The sequence below is a fragment of the Acomys russatus genome, chromosome 8 (assembly GCF_903995435.1).
Source record: "Acomys russatus chromosome 8, mAcoRus1.1, whole genome shotgun sequence".
In the NCBI taxonomy this organism is placed as follows: Eukaryota; Metazoa; Chordata; class Mammalia; order Rodentia; family Muridae; genus Acomys; species Acomys russatus.
Window position 1 is genome coordinate 20,112,879 of NC_067144.1, and position 17,879 is coordinate 20,130,757.

Here is a 17,879-nt window from a genome sequence, read left to right on the forward strand (position 1 = left end):
CGGCCCACTCGCTGCTCCACAGAGGCTCACATTTGCTTACACAGGTGAGCTGCAGTTTTATGGACTTCCTGCTCACCACTTCCTCCACCCCCCTTCACCTTTAAACACTGCGTTGTACTAGAAACGCAGACTGCGTGGGAAACTTCATTTCCTTTTGGCCTGCACAGAAATCCTTGTTCTGTAAACGAGGCCTGTAGAAATGGAAGCTGTTCTATGCAGAAGCGCTGGCCAGGCTGCCTCTGCCTTCAGTCTCTACTAGGGCTGTGGTTTCTTCAGGTGGTTTCCTCCCTGAGGCAGAGAATTCCAGGCTCCTGTCAGTGGTGACAGAAGCCCTGTCTGAGCGAAGGAATACTTGTGGAAGTAAGAACATGGCAGTCCTTTGCTGTCCTTGACATAACTGACAACAGGGTTTGTAGACTACTGTGTCCTTTTTTCTCTTAAGTGTATTCTACCTCAGACTGCCAGTGTGTTTGGTGGAGTAATTGTGCAAATTCCTGCTCTGGTTTCTGTTCTGCCTCGAGTGTGGTGACAGAGGGAGTGGTGCCAGGGAACTTCTTCACGTGACTGCTTTGACCCCAACAGGCGGAGCTTCAGACTCTATCACCCATTTGCCAGCGTCTGTGGAAAGAAGTCTTTCCCTTTTAGTCTGGCTACACCCTGCCACCTCCCTGCCTGCCACACCCATGACTGCCGGATCTGCTCTGTATGTTGCTCTCACTCTGTTCCTGCTCAACCTGCGTTTTCTTTTTCTTACTGCATCAAGCTGTTCACATAGTTAAGTAACTGCAAATATTTTGTGATACTCACTTCCTAACTTTTGTAAATGTTAAAAAATTTGGATTTTTATAAAAAGAGGGGAAAATATACCGTTGCCCCACCCTCATTAGTTGAGCTCCCCACTTTCCTCCCTCCCTGCTGCCCCTTTGTTCCCATTTATTTCTCCTTGGTTCCAGCTGGACTGTGCAGCGTTGCATGCAGAGCTCTTTATTCTTAGGGCTATGCAATAACTGTGCTGATCCTGAAAACATTTAGTAAATGCTTCCAAATCCAAATACCATACACAACCGTCTTTAAGCAGCACTTCTGAGTGGTGAGTTTTCTCACAACTGTAGATCACATTATGAATCTTTAACCCTGGAACTCAGAGATTTCATAATTAACTTTTAGAGCGCTTCAGGCTTCCCCACACCCTCAGCCACTCTGTACTTCCACCTCCTCCCACCACATTTCAGTAAACTCTTGTGCAATAATAGTACTTACCAAAAAATAAAATAATAAAATAATAGTATTTGCCAAGCGCTCACATGACCTTGGGTCCCTTCTAAATGCCATACATTTAGAACCCTCACAGTAACAATGATTTAATGGTTCTCTCTATTTCAAGAAAAATGGGGCACAAAGCGGTCATGTGAACCTTTTCTAGGAAGGGGTTTCTTCAGCCTAGGTGAAGTATTCACCTGTTCCAAGCCTAGCTCGTGCTGCCTTGGATGCCTCCCGCCAAACTCAGTCCAGTGTCTTGTCCCATCTCAGGCACACATGGCCTGGCCATTAAGTATGGTAACAAGCTGGAGTTCTAAGCAAGCCCTTATAAAATCTAGGTTGTTTGTTATTGGTTTTGGGTTTTGTTGTTGTTTTGGTTTGGTTTGGTTTTTTGAGACAGGGTTTCTCTGTGTAGCCTTGGCTGTCCTGGGCTCGCTTTTGTAGACCAGGCTGACCTCAAACTCACAGCGATCCACCTGCCTCCCAAATGCTGGAATTAAAGGCATGTGCCATCATACCAGCCAAGGGCTGTTTTCTTAAAGCTCATTAGTTGCGGTATAGACTCTGAACCCACAATGAAAGAAGTCCTTGTATCCCTATAATAAAACCTCCTGGCCCCGCTTACACAGAGTGGATCTGTGTACGTAATGTCATTCACTAACTATTTGGAAATGCTGGGCTTCTGTGTTGCGTAGCTCTTCCCAGTGTTGGTGCACTACAATGTGCTTGGTGCATGCCATTGTAAAGTGTAGCATTCAGTTCAGAATGCTTTTGTTTTTCCTAACCATCTTTTTGTCATAGGTTTCTGTTTTGATTCCATTGTTGTCAGAAAACATAATTGGCATTATTTCAGCCCTTTTAAATGTGTGTAAATTTGTTTCATAGCCCAGAGCCATGGTTAATCTTGATAAATGTCCAATGTAAACTTGGAAATTACACTGTCAGGCTGGGGTTCAAGTTCCCTATATCCTTACTGATTCCCATACATTTTCCCCCCTGTGGTATAGTGGGGGACACTGTTAGCTTTTTTCTCATTTTAAATTGGTCAGGTTTTGCTTCATACACATGGCTTTATTGACCTTTTATTGTGATGAATATGGCATATTCCTTATTCTGACCCAATTTACCTTGCTTAGTTTGCCTTTGATTAATATTAGTACAAAAAAAGGAATGTTTCATGCAGAATTTAATTTCCTTAAAATCCTAAAACTTACAAACTAATTTATAGTGACAAGGTAGGTCAGTGGTTGTCAGAGAACGAGGTGTGTTGTTGACTCATGAGGGGACACTGGAGAGGTTTTGGACATGGTTCGAGTGTTTGTCATTTTGATGGATTCTCAGTGATGCAGGTAGATCAAGTTCATCAGTCAAATGCTTTAAATATATGCTGTTTGCTGTACATTAATCATACCTCAATAACACCTTTAAAAACTATATAATACTTGGGGCCGAAGAGAAGGCTCAGCCCTTAAAAGCTCTGGCTGCTTATCCAGAGGACCCAGGCTTGATTATCCCAGCACCCACGTGGCACAGCAAACACCACACACCACAGCCATCTGTAACTCCAGTTCCAGGGATCTACTGCCCTCTTCTGGCCTCTGTGGGAATCGGACATACACTCTGTACATAGACAAATGTGCGGGTAAACACCCAAACACCTAAAGTAAAAAATACATCTTTAAAAAACAGTACTACTGCTGGGCGTGGTGGCGCACACCTTTAATCCCAGCACCCATGAGGCAGAGGCAGGAGGATCACTGTGAGTTTGAGGCCAGCCTGGTCTAGAAAGCAAGTCCAGGATGGCCAAGGCTACACAGAGAAACCATATTTTGGAAAACAGCAAACAAACATCAGTACTACTGGTGTATCTTATCTGCACTATCTTGACACTAGCAGTTGTATTCACCAATGCCTATACACAATCAGTACAGCACAGTGTGTAACATTGTATCAACACAGTGAAATAGGCAAATAGCAATTCAGTAGTATTGTGAAGATGGTTTTGACCTCACAGATCCCCGAAGGGGCCAGAGGGGTCTCCTGAGTTCAGCATCCATCGCTTCTGTAATTATCCTGCTCTTCTGGCGCCATCTCCTCTACTTCTCAAAAGAATCTCCTATGGAAAATGTACTCTTCAAGTCCTGTTTCACACTAAATACTAAAACATTAATCATGTCATAAATGGTTAATGACTTGAAAATATGTGTACAGATAGCATCTAAGGCCCTCCCTGGCACCTTAGCCCAACCACTTTGTCCACACGAGCCGCCATCTAGTCTCATTGGCTTCTGGGCAGACCATACTCTTTCCCACCTTCTGACCTTTGCTCAGACCCTCTCAGACCCTCGCCAAGTAAGTTCTACTTCTTAGGGCTGGCTCAGATCCAGCCTTGCTGTGACGCCTCGGCCACGTTAGCGCACACACGCCTAAGCAGCATTCCTTTGTGTCCTATGTGACTTCACAAAATTGCGTCTTGGTCCGTCAACAACACTGGGCTGTGTTCTCTACTTTTTTTACCCCTCAGAACTGCGGCCGCAGTACTGACTATGAAATAGGTATTTGGATGATTACTTACTTCTTTGCTCTTGAACACCCTTTAAAGAACATCTTGACTTAACTCCTGGCTTTTCCCTTATCAAATGTTTTGTGGCTTCTAGTTAATAACCAAGTGCGACCTCTGTCAATTTTGATAAGAAATTTCTAGTTCTCTTCAGCCTTCTACTAGGTGTGTAAGTTTTAACTTAGAACCTCTGTTTAAAGTCCCCATCTACATAATCTTTTCTTCCATAAAGGAGATTAATTCTGTTAAATATTCAATATTATATATTGGCAAATAAACTGGTAAATGTACTAATGTAATTGGAAAATATCTGGTAGTCTTGCAGATGGCCTGAAATTATTGATGCCTGACTTCTGTACATAACAAAATTAGTCTTATTGGTCGTTTGGGGTTTTTTGTTTGTTTGTTTTTTGTTTTGGTCTATCAAGACAAGGTTTCTCTGCACATCCTTGGTTGTCCTGTACTCACTTTTATAGACTAGGCTGGCTTTGAATTCATAGTGATCTGCCTACCTCTGCTTCATGAGTGCTAGGATTAAAGGCGTGCACTGCCAACACCCGGTATCTCATTGGTTTTTTAGTTACCAATTGACTCAGCAAAGTATGTCTGAACCCTTTGTCTTTACTGCACTAGTAAGATAGGGAATTGGTGAGAAACATTACCTTTATCTCTTGTAGTGACTGATAAGCAGTCTTATAATTGAGGTTGTGAAGAATCAGCATATAATAAAAGGAATTTTGTACCCCAAGAATGTTTTCCAGGTAGATTCTATTTCGCATTATGATTGAGGTTAGCTACAGAGAGTCAGGAGTCTTATTAAGTCACCAGGATATAGAATCTGCAAAAGCAATAAATGGAAGATTAGTTCAGACCTGTTGGACTTTGTGACATAGCTGTGAGGCTGTGTTGAAATAGAGGCAGGTGTTTGGGAAATGATTAAAGGAGCCGCAGACAGAGATGCTCTCCGATGAGACAGATTGGCACCTAAGAAGTCACCCGATTAAAAGAATAGAAACTGGAATTTCAGCATTTACTCAGGAAGTAGAGACTTAATGGCTTATTCTGTTTCTGTACCTAAAGGTCATTTTCCTGAGAAAAAAAGAAAATTTAAATTCTGCATATTAATTGTAGGTAACAGTATTATTAACAATACAATTAAAGAAAAAAGGGTCTATGAATGGGACAAAGAGGAAGGAGCGGGACATGGGTGGAGCTGGAGGGAGGAAAGAGAGGGCAAATGATGTATTATAATATAAATCTTTTTTTTTTTTTTTTTTTTTTTAAAGAAATGGTTATTTAAAATTTTAAGTAGAATGCTGGCCTATGTTTAGGTGATGGGCTTTGAGATGTCTAGGATAAGTGGGATAGAAGTGCCACATAGTGGTTCAAGGGGCTGGAGAGAGCGCTCAGCAAGAGGGCCTGGCTTGATCCCCAGAACCCCCACACCAAAAACTCTGAGATTGGTAGCCCACTTGTAATCCCAGTGTTGGGGAGGCAGAGGCAGGTAGAAACCTGGGGCTCTGGCTAGCCAGCCTTGCCTAACAAGAAAGTCTAGGCCAAGTGAGAGACTTTGCCTCAAACCCCAAAGCAAAACAGGTGGATTATGCCTGAGGAACACCACCCACTGTTGACCTTTAGTCTCCCGACTGCCGCCCCCCACGCCCCCAATGTTTATGTGTTTCTGCCGCTTGGGTGCTCTCCTACACAAGCATTTCTAGGTAAGGCCAAATACAGCACATCCCCTGAACAGGAGAGCATTGTTTGTTCACAGCTAATACAAGACGGGACAAAGAGTTTGGCCAATGAAAACAAAGTTGGTTTAAAACAGAGAAATAAGGCAAATACTATGTTCCTGTCTCTTCGGACCGCTCTGCTTTATTGTGGTGTTTTCAGTTATCTATATGATTTATACATGATGGTTTTATTTAGGGTGGACACAGGGTAGTCCAGTGACTTCAAAGAAAGAACTGAGGAGTCAAGGCCAGTCCTTTTCTAAACAGATGAGGGTGGAATAGGGGCCTCATCTTCACCATGTACCTGCTAAGAGCCCACCAGGCTCCAGTGGATAGCTCTCCACCCATGCTCACACAGATGACCCAGGTTCAACTCAGTGGGTCTCAGAAAGCAACACTCCACCCAAACAAACACCATGAACTTGCAAGGACAAAAACTTAGGTGCAGTTAGGGATTGTGCTGGCTTAGTCAAGTGGTGGCTGTAGATTGTCCTCCAAGATTTGCGCTTTCACCAGCTCTGATAGTTTGACTGGGTTTCTAATACCAAGCATGATTTCCTTCCTGTTGAAAAGGACTTAAATCTAACTAGAGAGCTATTGTTGGTTACTGCTAAGGCACGTGTGCCACTATTGTACCCGAGGGCTACTGTGCCGTGCTGGTGGTGGTTGTGGTCTAAAGTGCATAGCGGGGTAAGACTATTGGTTGTTTCCCTCCTTAGCAAGCTGTGCAGCACCAACCAGTACCAGGAGTGCTAGTCCTCAGGAGGGAGGTCTTCTTCAGGTCAGAACCAGCTCAGGGGGCTCTGAGTCCTGGGTCCCAAGTGCATGGTGTCTTCAGCAGAAGGATTTAACTTCTCCAAGGAACAACCAAGAGCAGCAGCAGGAGCTTATGATGTTTTGGGAGTCTCTTGGACATTTCTACTAACCTACTGTTTCATCACTTAAAATGTTTGTTCTAGTCTTCCTCAAAACTATCCATTGAGCTGGGCATGGTGGCGCACGCCTTTAATCCCAGCACTAGGGAGGCAGAGGCAGGCGGATTGCTGTGAGTCCAGGGCCAGCCTGGTCTACAAAGTGAGTCCAGGACAGCCAAGGCTACACAGAGAAACCCTGTCTTGAAAAAAAAAATCCGTTAAATGTGTTTTTAAAATCTTTTCTCTTTGAGTAGACCTGCTAATCGTTCCCCTCAAAAGCAGGAGAATTCAGATTGCAGATTGTGAGGAGTTTTTGAAGTATTGGCGTTTATTGTTAGTACTGTGCACATAAAAATATTTTTGTTTCACTCTTAAAAAGAATCAAAGGAAAAATAATTACTAAAAAATATATCAACATTTGCACGCTTGGGTTGCTTGTTGCTTTGCCTTTGTTTTTGTTTTCCTGGCTTCTGAGTATGAGCAGGACCTGCCTCCGAACCTTGTCTCGGAGTGCACTGCCTGGAGCGGTGTGCTTTCTTTATTACACTTATGGATTCATGGCTTAGGGCATATATCAGGATCAACCACCTATGAATCACCGTTCAAAAGCCATTCTGTGACACTGCCCGAGACTGCGTTAGTAGGTACGAGCTAAGGTCTGGGAGCACTAGCTTTAAAATGGCTAGGCTCACCCAGAAGGCTTCCTTTATGTGGCCATCCAAGTGCACAAGGGTAATAAAGTGCTCATGCCCACACATATCCTCTGCTTGCAGGCCTGCGCCTTCCTGGGTTGAGCGTCCGTGGTATTCCTACTGCCTGCAGTGCTTTTACCCAAGCAGCTGCAGAATTCTGTCTGCTGCTTATTGTCTGTCTCTTAACAGGGCTAAGAGTCACCCTTAGTTGGCCTGATGTATTCACTGATTTCCAAAAAAGTTCCTGGCATGTTATAAAGAATAGACATTTGTTGAATGAGTGCTACTGCTGAGGTTATTTAGATATTATTGGTTGACATTTTTTTCATACTGCCCTGAAAACCTAACCCTTTCCATCTCTAGCATTTTCTGTGAGAACATATTAGTGCTGAAAACAGTTGTGCGTGTGGACACATGCAGCGCCGTGGAGGACCGTCAGTTCCTGATGAGCTTCACTTGTTTCCTACAGGAAGTGGTGTGGTCTGACTTTGGGTTTCCTGGAAGAAATGGACAAGAAAGCACACTGTGGATCGGCTCCCTCGGAGCCCATACTCCCTGCCATCTGGATTCCTATGGTTGCAACTTAGTATTCCAGGTACAAGGAAGGTAATGTGTTTGTGTCTGTGTGTCTGTGTTTCTTACACACGCACAAGAGCTAACAAGAAAAGGAAAAGGAAGGTGGGGTCAGATGGTAGCCCCGTCCCCATCCACCAGCCTCACGACCAAGGCTCTTCTCCTCACTACCATTCTGCTGCCCTAATGACTTCTGTGAGCCTTCTCCATGCTCAGGATTCTCTCAGAGGCCCCCGCCCTGCCAGGCAGCTCTCTGCTTAGCTTTTTTACTAGGGGTTTTTCACATTTCACTCCCTTCTTCCACCTCTCAAATAAATATGAGCAGAGAAGTTTGTCTCTACAAACAGAAGCTTCACTGTGGCCCTTCGGATGCTGTCAGGTGCCAGGAAGCTTAGGTCACATAGTTTTTATGCCCCTCTCAGCTAAATCTCAGCTTGTGAGTTGCGTCTGCCAGTAGAGCCGGTGCCGTGGACTGTGAGCTTTTCTCTCCACCTGACTAAGCGGCAGAGCTGAGTGAACCACAGCGACAACCTGGAGGACTTACTCGGATGTCATGTGTGCAGCCCTATTTCCTCCTAATAAATGCTGTCCCAGACTTCCCTCTGGCTCTTTGAGATATTTTCAGGACAACTCTTTTTTTTTTTTTTTTTTAAGATTTATTTATTTATTACATACACAGTGTTTTGCCTGCATGTAAACCAGAAGAGGGCACCAGATCACATTACAGATGGTTGTGAGCCACCATGTGGTTGCTGGGAATTGAACTCAAGACCTTTGGAAGAGCAAGCAGTACTCTTACTTAACCTCTGAGCCATCTTTCCAGCCCCCACAGCAACACATTTTTAAAAAGCCAGAAATGGCCATATACATATTCCCAGCATCACTGGACACAAAAGTGATGAGGAGAGGATCCGAGAGAAGTAGCATGTGTGTGGAGGGCTAGCTACGTGTCTCCTGGGAAGCCGTGAAGGGGCGTAACAGGTCCCCGCTGAAGGTTAACTGCTCAGGCACACTGGTGTACACAGAGCAGCCGGCAGCCAGTCAGCTATGAGTGTCCATTGGGAGTTAGGAGTTTGGAAACTCACTCGGGAGGCAAAAGCCAGTGGATCTCACCACAGAAAAGCCAGGCATGGTACAGGGCTGTAACTCGGGTGCAGAGCTGGGCAGGGACAGAGGGAGAGGTCCAGGAGTTGGCTGGCCAGTCTAGCCAGTCTGCGCTCTAGGTTCAGAGAGATCCATCCTGTCTCCAAAAGTAAGGTGGCTCCCTTTGTGGTGGCACAGACGTTAGCCTCAGAACTTAGAGGTAGAGGCAGGAGGATCTTTATGAGTTTGTGGCCAGCCTGGTCTCCATAGCAAGTTCCACGACAGCCAGTAAGGTTATAGAATGAGACCATGTCTCAAAACACCAGGGTGGGGAAAAAGGTAAGGCAATGCCGGATGAGGAAGACATGCCATTGTCAGCCTCCTGCCTCCACACCTGCACATGCATCCGCAGGAAGTGTACAAACACGCCACCCACATATATATGCACACAAAACAAAATGTCCTTAAAAGGAATACAGAAAGGATTAAGATTATTCTGCTTAGTTTCAGGATTAGGAGTAAAAGCAGTGATAAGCAAGCTTTGATATAAGATACAAAAAGAAGCAAAAAGGCCACCGTACAAATGAGATCCTATCCCAGCAATGAGAGGCCCTGCCTCAGGAGGGAGGGGGGCTGGCTCAGGTCGGGGCGGGGTGGGGGTGCCTCAAGAGGGTGTGAGAAACCCACCAGTAGGGAGCTACCTTCCACTGGACATGTGCAGGGAAATTCAGCTTAAAATGAGAGGCTTGGTGACCGCTGTGATGGCGCGTGTGCTCCCGTATGAACTGAGTTTAAATTAATAAAGCCGAGCCTTGGGCTGCTATCTTCTTAAATGTTTTATATCACGCTGAGAGCTCTAACTTGTCTCGGGTTTTTTTGTTGTTGTTTTGTTTTGTTTTGTTTTTTCAATTAGGAAAAGATGGCATCTCTTTCCTCCTGAAGATACGCCTTTCCTTTATCCGACCAGAATCCCTTACGAAGAGTCTAGTGTGTTCAGTAAAATCAATGTTGTCAACCCTGATTTAAGGCGTTTCCCTCAGTTCCGGAAAGCTCAAAGACATACGGTCACGCTGAGCCCAGGACAGGTAATGGGGCTTTCGACATGGATGCCCTGTTAGTGGGCACAGCGGCCTGATGCCTGTGCTTCCCCGCAGCATAGATGAGACCAGCTCCCTCCCGGCAGCCCTGCCGCTGGAGCACAGCTCCTCCTGCTGGTGACGGGGAGAATAGGTATTGGGGAAGACAAAGCCCTGGAGATCATGTCAGGGCTCAGGTACCAGAACAGTTGATACCTGTCCTGTCAGATGTGTGAGCACAGGCTGCAGTGCGTCCAGGCCTCAGAGGCAGGTGGACCAAGAGTGATCTTTGCTCTCCAGCAAGAATGGCTGCTGACCTCTGAGTCACTTCTCAAGAGACTGTATTTTAAGCATTGCCACCCTGTGGGGAAATTTTCCTTTACAACACTGGCACTCTCTGTCCTGGTTTCTGAGCATTTGAGAGGTTTTCTTGGTCCACAGAGTGAGTGGCTGCAATGCGAGCATCCTTCCTCAGAGTGGACACAACTCCTTTTCAGTGGGAAGGGGGGCGGGGCTGGAGTTTCAAAGCCTTTACTAAAATTGTCATGTAAACGAATCACAGAATTAAGAGGGATAAAAAGCTGCCGGCACCCCAGTGCAAGGTGGGGGGATGGGGGTCTGTCTTTTCTTCTTTACTCTTCCTGGAATTCACTCCTCATCCCCCCCACGCCCAACACACACACACACACACACACACACACACACACACACACACACACAGGGTTCCCTTCAGCAGTCTCAGTTAGAGTGAGAAATTCCCTATTGTTGTGTTAACTATCTTTGTTTGGTTTGGTTTTCAGGTTCTGTTTGTCCCCAGACACTGGTGGCATTATGTGGAGTCTGTTGATCCTGTCACCGTCAGTATAAACTCCTGGATTGAGCTGGTATTTTCTTTTCCTCTTGGTTGTGTGTGTGTGTGTGTGTGTGTGTGTGTGTGTGTGTGTGTGTGTGTGTGTGTGTGTGTGTTTAAAGCTACCTGCCATAAGCAAAGCCTGTCTACAAAATTCAGTTCTGTGCGACCAGCAACCCTGGATGACAATGTCGTTCTGTGTTCTGTGATTCTGTCCTCTCTTGATAAATGTTTAGCTTAGAGAGTGCCATTTTGGGAATAATGTGCCGCTCTCTTTCTTTGCTTAAGTTGGTTGTGCCGCTGTGTTTGAGATAGGGTATGTAGGCCTCCAACGCATGGTCCTCCTCCCTTGGCCTCCCGAATGCTGGGGTGACTGACTGCCTGCCTGCTCCTGTGCCCAGCTCCTCCTCGAGAAACCACAAAGTGGCCTTGACACTGACGGCTCCCTCTAGTGGTGTCAGGAAAGTTGTGTTAGGCCTGGCGGCATCCATCCCACCCTGGCCCAGGTGGATCTGTCTCTTGGTCCATGTTTCTAATCTTGACTTACACACTGTTTCAGAGTCATTGAGCGCTGTGTTTTTATCATTCCTTTCCGCCAGGACCCTTTCCCCGTCCTGCCTTCACCCTGGTGCCCTGTTCTATTTGACAGTATAGTAGCTGTCAGGCTCAAATCTGTCTCTTTACCCTGAAGCCTCGGTTGCATCTGCACTGTCTTGACCCAGAGCCTTCGATTGCACCTGTGCCCCTCTAGGGCTCTGGTAGCATCCTCGCCCTCCTTAACCCAAGCCTGACATTTCTTAGCCAGCCTGCTCTGCAAAGAGAGTTCCAGGGTAGTGAGGTCCTACACAAAGAAACCCTGTCTCAGAAAACCAAAAACCTGACTATAGGTCTCCTGGTTTTGTTTGGTTTTTTGATTTTTTTTAATTTTATGTGCAATTGGTGTTTTGCCTGCATGTGTGTGTGTGTGACGATGCCAGATCTTGGAGTCACAGAGAGTTGTGAGCTGCCATGTGGTTGCTGGGATTTGAACCTGGGTCCTCTGGAAGAACAATCAGTGTTCTTAACCACTGAACCATCTCTCCAGCCGAGCTCCAGATTTTAATTTAATCTCTGAATTTGCGCACGTACTAGAACCAAAAATCCTTGTTTTCCCCTTAGCAATTGTATCCCACCCCCACCCCACCCCACCCGTGAGCTTGCTCCTCTGTCATTCAGGAGACTCCTGTGGGTAGATGTTTGATTGCTTCTAGTATTGTATAATTTTGAATGCTGTCAGGGGTGTTCTGTGGCCCCCAAGTCCTAGCATCTCACACTCTGCTGTGGTTATGCAGTTCTGCGTTTCCATCAGTGGCATCTGCATGAGAGCACCAGTTCCTGCCTTGTGAACAGAATGTGCTGCCGACTGTTATTGGAATTTGGTTTTTAAGAATAGTTACAAAGACTTTTTGCTTTTTGAGTCTATAAAGGAATTATTAGATTATTGTACATTAGTTCACATTTAAATCCTTGGGGAATCTTGGAAGTATATGGTGTGAGGCTGAAAATGGATTTTATCTCTCCCTGTCCCCCAACCCCTCCCCCCCGCAGTGGATTCTCACGGTCTCAGTAGGATTGTGAGAGACTTCGTTTGTGTGACAGTCTGTTCTCCCGCTGCTAATGCCGTGTCGGCTGAGTCACGCGTGGTCTGTCTCCTCCTGCCCACTCCTACTTTACCTATCTAGTCTGCCTTGTTGGTGAGCACCAACTGCAGAACTGACTCCTCGGCACGTTTTTTATTAAGGTGCTTCCCTGGCTGTTCTTGCTTTTGTGTGTGTGTGTGTGTGTGTGTGTGTGTAATCTTTTAAATAAATTTATCTAGTTTGATGGGAAAAACTACTAATACTTTAATTCAATCCATATTAAATTTTATGTGAACTTTAGATGTTGAATTATCCTTCTTCCTTGTCTAAGTTTAGGGTTTTGGATTTTTTGGTTTTTCTGTTTTTCTCACAAGCATATTGTAAAGTCTCTTTTCTCAGAATTTGTGTTTCTTCTCATTAAAGCTTGTGCCTGAATATTTCCTCTTTCCCTGCTGACATAGTGAGATCTTTGTTCCTTTATATATAGTTAGCTTTGGCTGTGCAGTGCTGGTATATACGATGGCTATTAGGTTTAATTGAATTGTTTTATTTTTCTTTAATATTTTCTGATTTTATTGGGTTTTAAAAATTCCTCAATTTCTCCAAAAATTATCATAGTTTTACCTCTGTCTTTCCAATTTGTTTGCCTCTGACTGTTTTATTTAATGACATCGGCTCGTACATCTCATTCAGTAAGAAATAGTGGAGGTGATGAGCATCTTTGTCCTGACTTTAGAGAGAATTCTAGTGAGGTTTTTTGTTTGTTTGTTTTGTTTGTTTTTCAAGACAGGGTTTTTCTGTGTAGCCTTGACTGTCCTGGATTCACTTTGTAGACCAGGCTAACCTCGAACTCACATCAATCCACCTGCCTCTGCCTTCTCTAGTGCTGGGATTAAAGGCATACACCACCACGCCCGGCTGAGCATTTATTTATTTGTTTATTTGCAGATGGTCTTGTGTAGGTCAGTCTGGCTGCAAGGTCACAGTGGCCATGAAGTGAGCCTCCTCTTTCTACCCCTAAATGGTGGGATTATGGGCCCAGTGATTTTTCAACTGTGTAGTGGTTTCACTTTAGCCAAAAATGACAAGTTTGGGATTGAATTGTCCATGCATTTTATCTGTGGTTCTATCAGTTCCTGTTTCAAGCGGGTTTGTTGGTTTTGTTGAAGTCTAGCAGGAATGTAGAACCTTGCTGGCTGCCTGTTAGGCATCAGTGGGAATGGTCAGATCTTACTCTCTGCTCTGTTCACACTCAGCTTTGGGGGACTTGGACCTGTCAGGGTGTGGAGGGTATTTAAGGCGTCATAGAGAAGAAGAAAGGGTTTTTGCCTTTTGGACTTTTTCCTTTGGGATGCTAGCTGAGTAGGAAGGTCAGCTGGGTGCTTTCTCTGCCTCTGAGCTAGAAGGCTTTTGGCTTCTGAGTGGAGTGGAAAAGATTAGAAAAAAATATCTAAGGTCATTTGTACATAAAACCTGTCTCTTCTTAAAAAACAAAACAAACAAAAAACCCAAATCATTCTTTAGTTGGGTGAACTGTCCTGGACACTCGTAGGTGGCAGATGATAACGAACACACCACAGTTACGGTGCTCCCAATTGTAGAGTTGTCCCTTCTGTGACAAGGTTGGTGTTCATGGGTGACAGAGCATACAGCTAAAAGAGACTCTTACGCCATGAGGAATTGCAGGATATTTGATCCCATTGTGAAACTAGAGATTGAGAACTCTTAAAAACCTGTTTCTAATTGTGGACTGGCTCGGTCATTGATCCTAGAGCTTTCTGTTTACTATAGAGTACTTGTGGTATGCCTTAGCCCTAGCACATACCTTTAATCAAAGAGCTTTCTGTGAACAGAATTAAATTAATTAATTCTGTGTTAAGAGGCAGAGCATGCAACCACTTTAACAGGAAGTGAATTTGGGTTTAAAAAAAAAAACCATAGAGAGAGGCTCGGGGGTAAGATGGCTCGGGGGTTAAGAGCGTTGTCTGCTCTTCCAGAGGTCCCGAGTTCAATTCCTAACACCCACATGGTGCCTCACAACCATCTATAATGTGATCCTGATGCCCTCTTCTGGCCTGCAGGTGTACATGCAGGCAAAGCATTGTATACATAATAAATAAAATAAATCTTTCAAAACAAAACAAGGCCCTGGAGAGATGGCTCGTCAGTTAAGAACACGGACTGCTCTTGCAGAGGTCCTGAGCTCAATTCCAAGAACCATATCATGATTCAGAATACTTTGTTTTTTTTTGTTTTTTGAGACAGGGTTTTTCTGTATAGCCCTGGCTGTCCTGGACTCATTTTGTGGACCAGGCTGCCTTCGAACACACAGAGATCTGCCCGCCTCTGCCTCCTGAGTGCTGGGATTATAGGTGTGCACCACCACTGCCTGGCAACCATCTATAATGTGATCTAATGTGCACCGTGTCGATAGATAGATAGATAGATAGATAGATAGATAGACAGACAGACAGACAGACAGACAGACAGACAGATCGATCTTAAAAAACAAAACAAAAACCGAGTGAGAAGTCCAGAGGATGCATAGAGAGATGCACAGGAAGTAGAGAAGAGGGACACTGAGTTAAAAGGTGTTCAAGACAGCATGGAGAAGGGGCTTTTTCCTTCTAGGACATGAGCTGAGTAGGAAGGTCAGCTGGGTGCTGTCTCTGCCTCTCTGAGCTAGCAGGTTTTCATCGCAGCATCTGGCTCCTGAGTCCTTATTTGTAAAATCAAAATGATTGGGATTTTGTATTTAAAACAACAATGAGGGACAGAGACAAATAAGAAAGTGGTTTCATTTTTAAATGTCTTATCTCAGGAAGAGGACCACCTAGCCCGGGTGGAGGAGGCCATCGCCCGTATGCTCGTGTGTGCACTGAAGACCGCAGAGGGCCCGCACTACCCCGGAGCCTGGCTGAACCCCACTGAGGTGCGACACCCAGGTTCTGATGGTGAATCAGCCAAGGGCAGAGTGTTGGTCTCCACTTCCCCACAATGTTGACGGCTTCTTCTTCTTCTTAGGTTGAGGAAACATCTCATGAAGTCAATTGCTGCTACCTAAATGGTGCTGTTTGTGCTTTTTTTGATCATTGTAAAAAAGCTAAAGAAGTAGAAATGCAAACAGTGAGAGCACATGTAGAGAGAGAAGAACAGAGTGTGCAGGAGCACACGGAAGTGGAGCGTGACCGGAGCATCACAGTGGAGTCTCCTCCGCATGACCAGAGTGTCACAGTGGAGTCTCCTCCGCATGACCGGAGCGTCACAGTGGAGTCTCCTCCGCATGACCAGAGCGTCACAGTGGAGTCTCCCCATGACCAGAGCGTCACAGTGGAGTCTCCGCATGACCAGAGCGTCACAGTGGAGTCTCCCCATGACCAGAGCATCACAGTGGAGTCTCCTCCGCATGACCGGAGCGTCACAGTGGAGTCTCCACATGACCGGAGCGTCACAGTGGAGTCTCCCCATGACCAGAGCATCACAGTGGAGTCTCCCCATGACCAGAGCATCACAGTGGAGTCTCCTCCGCATGACCGGAGTGTCACAGTGGAGTCTCCGCATGACCGGAGCGGCACAGTGGAGTCTCCCCATGACCAGAGCATCACAGTGGAGTCTCCGCATGACCGGAGCGTCACAGTGGAGTCTCCCCATGACCAGAGCGTCACAGTGGAGTCTCCCCATGACCAGAGCGTCACAGTGGAGTCTCCGCATGACCAGAGCGTCACAGTGGAGTCTCCACATGACCAGAGTGTCACAGTAGAGTCTCCACATGACCGGAGTGTCACAGTGAAGAGTGGGAGACAGGAGGCAGCAAGTCTGTTTAGCCCAGATCTGGTCCCCGTGACACCAGCATCTGAAGAGCGAGGAGGCACACTGGAAGGTGACAGCAAAGAATGTTTCAAGAGAAAGAGAGACAGAGAACACACTGCAGAACTCCCCTGTACCAAGAGGCAGCAGACTAGTCAAGGGGCAAGTTCAGTGGTGGAGCAGGTGGCCTCAGGGCGTCCTGTGGCACCTTCTAGAATACTTGTGTCCACCGATGACTTGCTGGACTGCTTGGTGAATCCGCAAGTAACCAAGATGGTGGCCCAGCTTTTGATACAAAGGAAAAGCTTGTGATGCTAATAGATTTTTTTAAATAACTTTTTAAAATATATTTTTAGAAATAATGTGGTATGCGAATTTGTTTGCTTTTCTGTAGTATTTTTAGTTACTCTTTGAGGGTGTCCTATGTGTGTACAGTATGTTTCGATCATATTTACTCCGCACTGCCCACCTCCAGCCCCCCCAAACCCCCTGTTTCCCCTCCAAGCTTTATGTTCTTTTATTATTCTGCTTGCACAACCCATTGAGTGCCATTGCTGCTTCCCATATGCACATGGTGTAGGACGATCCCTGAACCCTGCTTGCCCTCCCAGGGGCTGTCTACATAAAGAAAACTGACTTTCTTTCCCCCAAAGTAGCCACCAACGATCAGTAGATCCTGGCCTAGTGGGGGGTGAGGAGGCTGCCCATGTTGGAATATTGGCTGGCTTTGTTCTTGGGCAGGCAGCCACACCAGAGCCGAGTCCATGGGTACAACGGTGTCCTGTGAAGTCCAAAAGACTGCCTCATTCCTCCCTGACCTCTGACCAGCAAAATAATTCCCCAGCCCCTCTGCATCTGAGGTATTTTTTGTTTTGTTTTTTGGTGGAGGAGAGAAGGTTTGAGACTGGGTCCTACTATATAGCTCTGATTGTCCTGGAACTCTCGGTGTAAACCAGGCTGGTCTTGAACTTTCAGAGATCCACCAGCCTCTGCCTCTGGAATGCTGGGATTAAAGGTGTGTTGCCACCACTCCTAGCTTCGTCCCTGTTCCTCCAGGCTCTGTGTTGGCCAGCATTCAGTACATAAAGAAGTTTCTCTGGTGATTGTTTAATGCAGCTCCTCATGTCATGGTGACCACCCCCCCCCAACCATAAAATTACTTTCATTGCTACTTCATAACTATAATTTTGCTGGTGTTATGAATCATAACTATTTTCTGATGGTCTTGGGTGACCCCTGTAAAAGGGTCCTTCAACTCCCAAAGGGGTAGCTGCCCACTGCCTGCTGCCCTACCACAGCACAAGTCCATGGGGATAGGGAATTGTATGTGATTACTGTTTCATCCACACAACTTGGGCTAGTGCTCAGCATGTAACAAACACAGAACACTCATTAACTCTTCGACGGGGCAGACGAGCCATGTAGGCGGCAACACTCCATCAGCGGCATTGGGACCAGGCATGCTGTGGCCAGAGCTCAGTTCTGTGCCGTTAGATTTATCTCGGTCCCAGAGGCAGTGCTCATTTCCTTCAGGTGCCTCTCAGGTTATGCATGACTCAGCTGTGCATCCTAGAAGCACTCCGAAAGGCTGAAGTCCGCAAGAACAACTGCAGATTTGTCCTGGCTGTGGGCATCCTGTCCAGGCAACTCTGGCCGGTTGGTAGTGCTCTCAGCAGCCGCACAGTTACAAACAGCAACAGAGTCAAGGTTGG

At 45.9% G+C, this 17,879-nt stretch overlaps 1 protein-coding gene across 1 annotated transcript in view; it reads left to right on the top strand.

The window, feature by feature from the left end:
• Window positions 1-16,577, top strand: part of Hspbap1 (HSPB1 associated protein 1) — a 44,098-nt gene extending 27,521 nt beyond the window's left edge. The window contains exons 4-9 of the mRNA XM_051149867.1: window positions 7,629-7,765; window positions 9,729-9,900; window positions 10,692-10,775; window positions 15,182-15,292; window positions 15,385-15,544; window positions 16,121-16,577. Coding sequence (XP_051005824.1) covers window positions 7,629-7,765; window positions 9,729-9,900; window positions 10,692-10,775; window positions 15,182-15,292; window positions 15,385-15,544; window positions 16,121-16,479 — 1,023 coding nt within the window. The 3' untranslated portion in view covers window positions 16,480-16,577. The remainder of the gene's footprint in view (window positions 1-7,628; window positions 7,766-9,728; window positions 9,901-10,691; window positions 10,776-15,181; window positions 15,293-15,384; window positions 15,545-16,120) is intronic.
• Window positions 16,578-17,879: the final 1,302 nt, after the last annotated feature.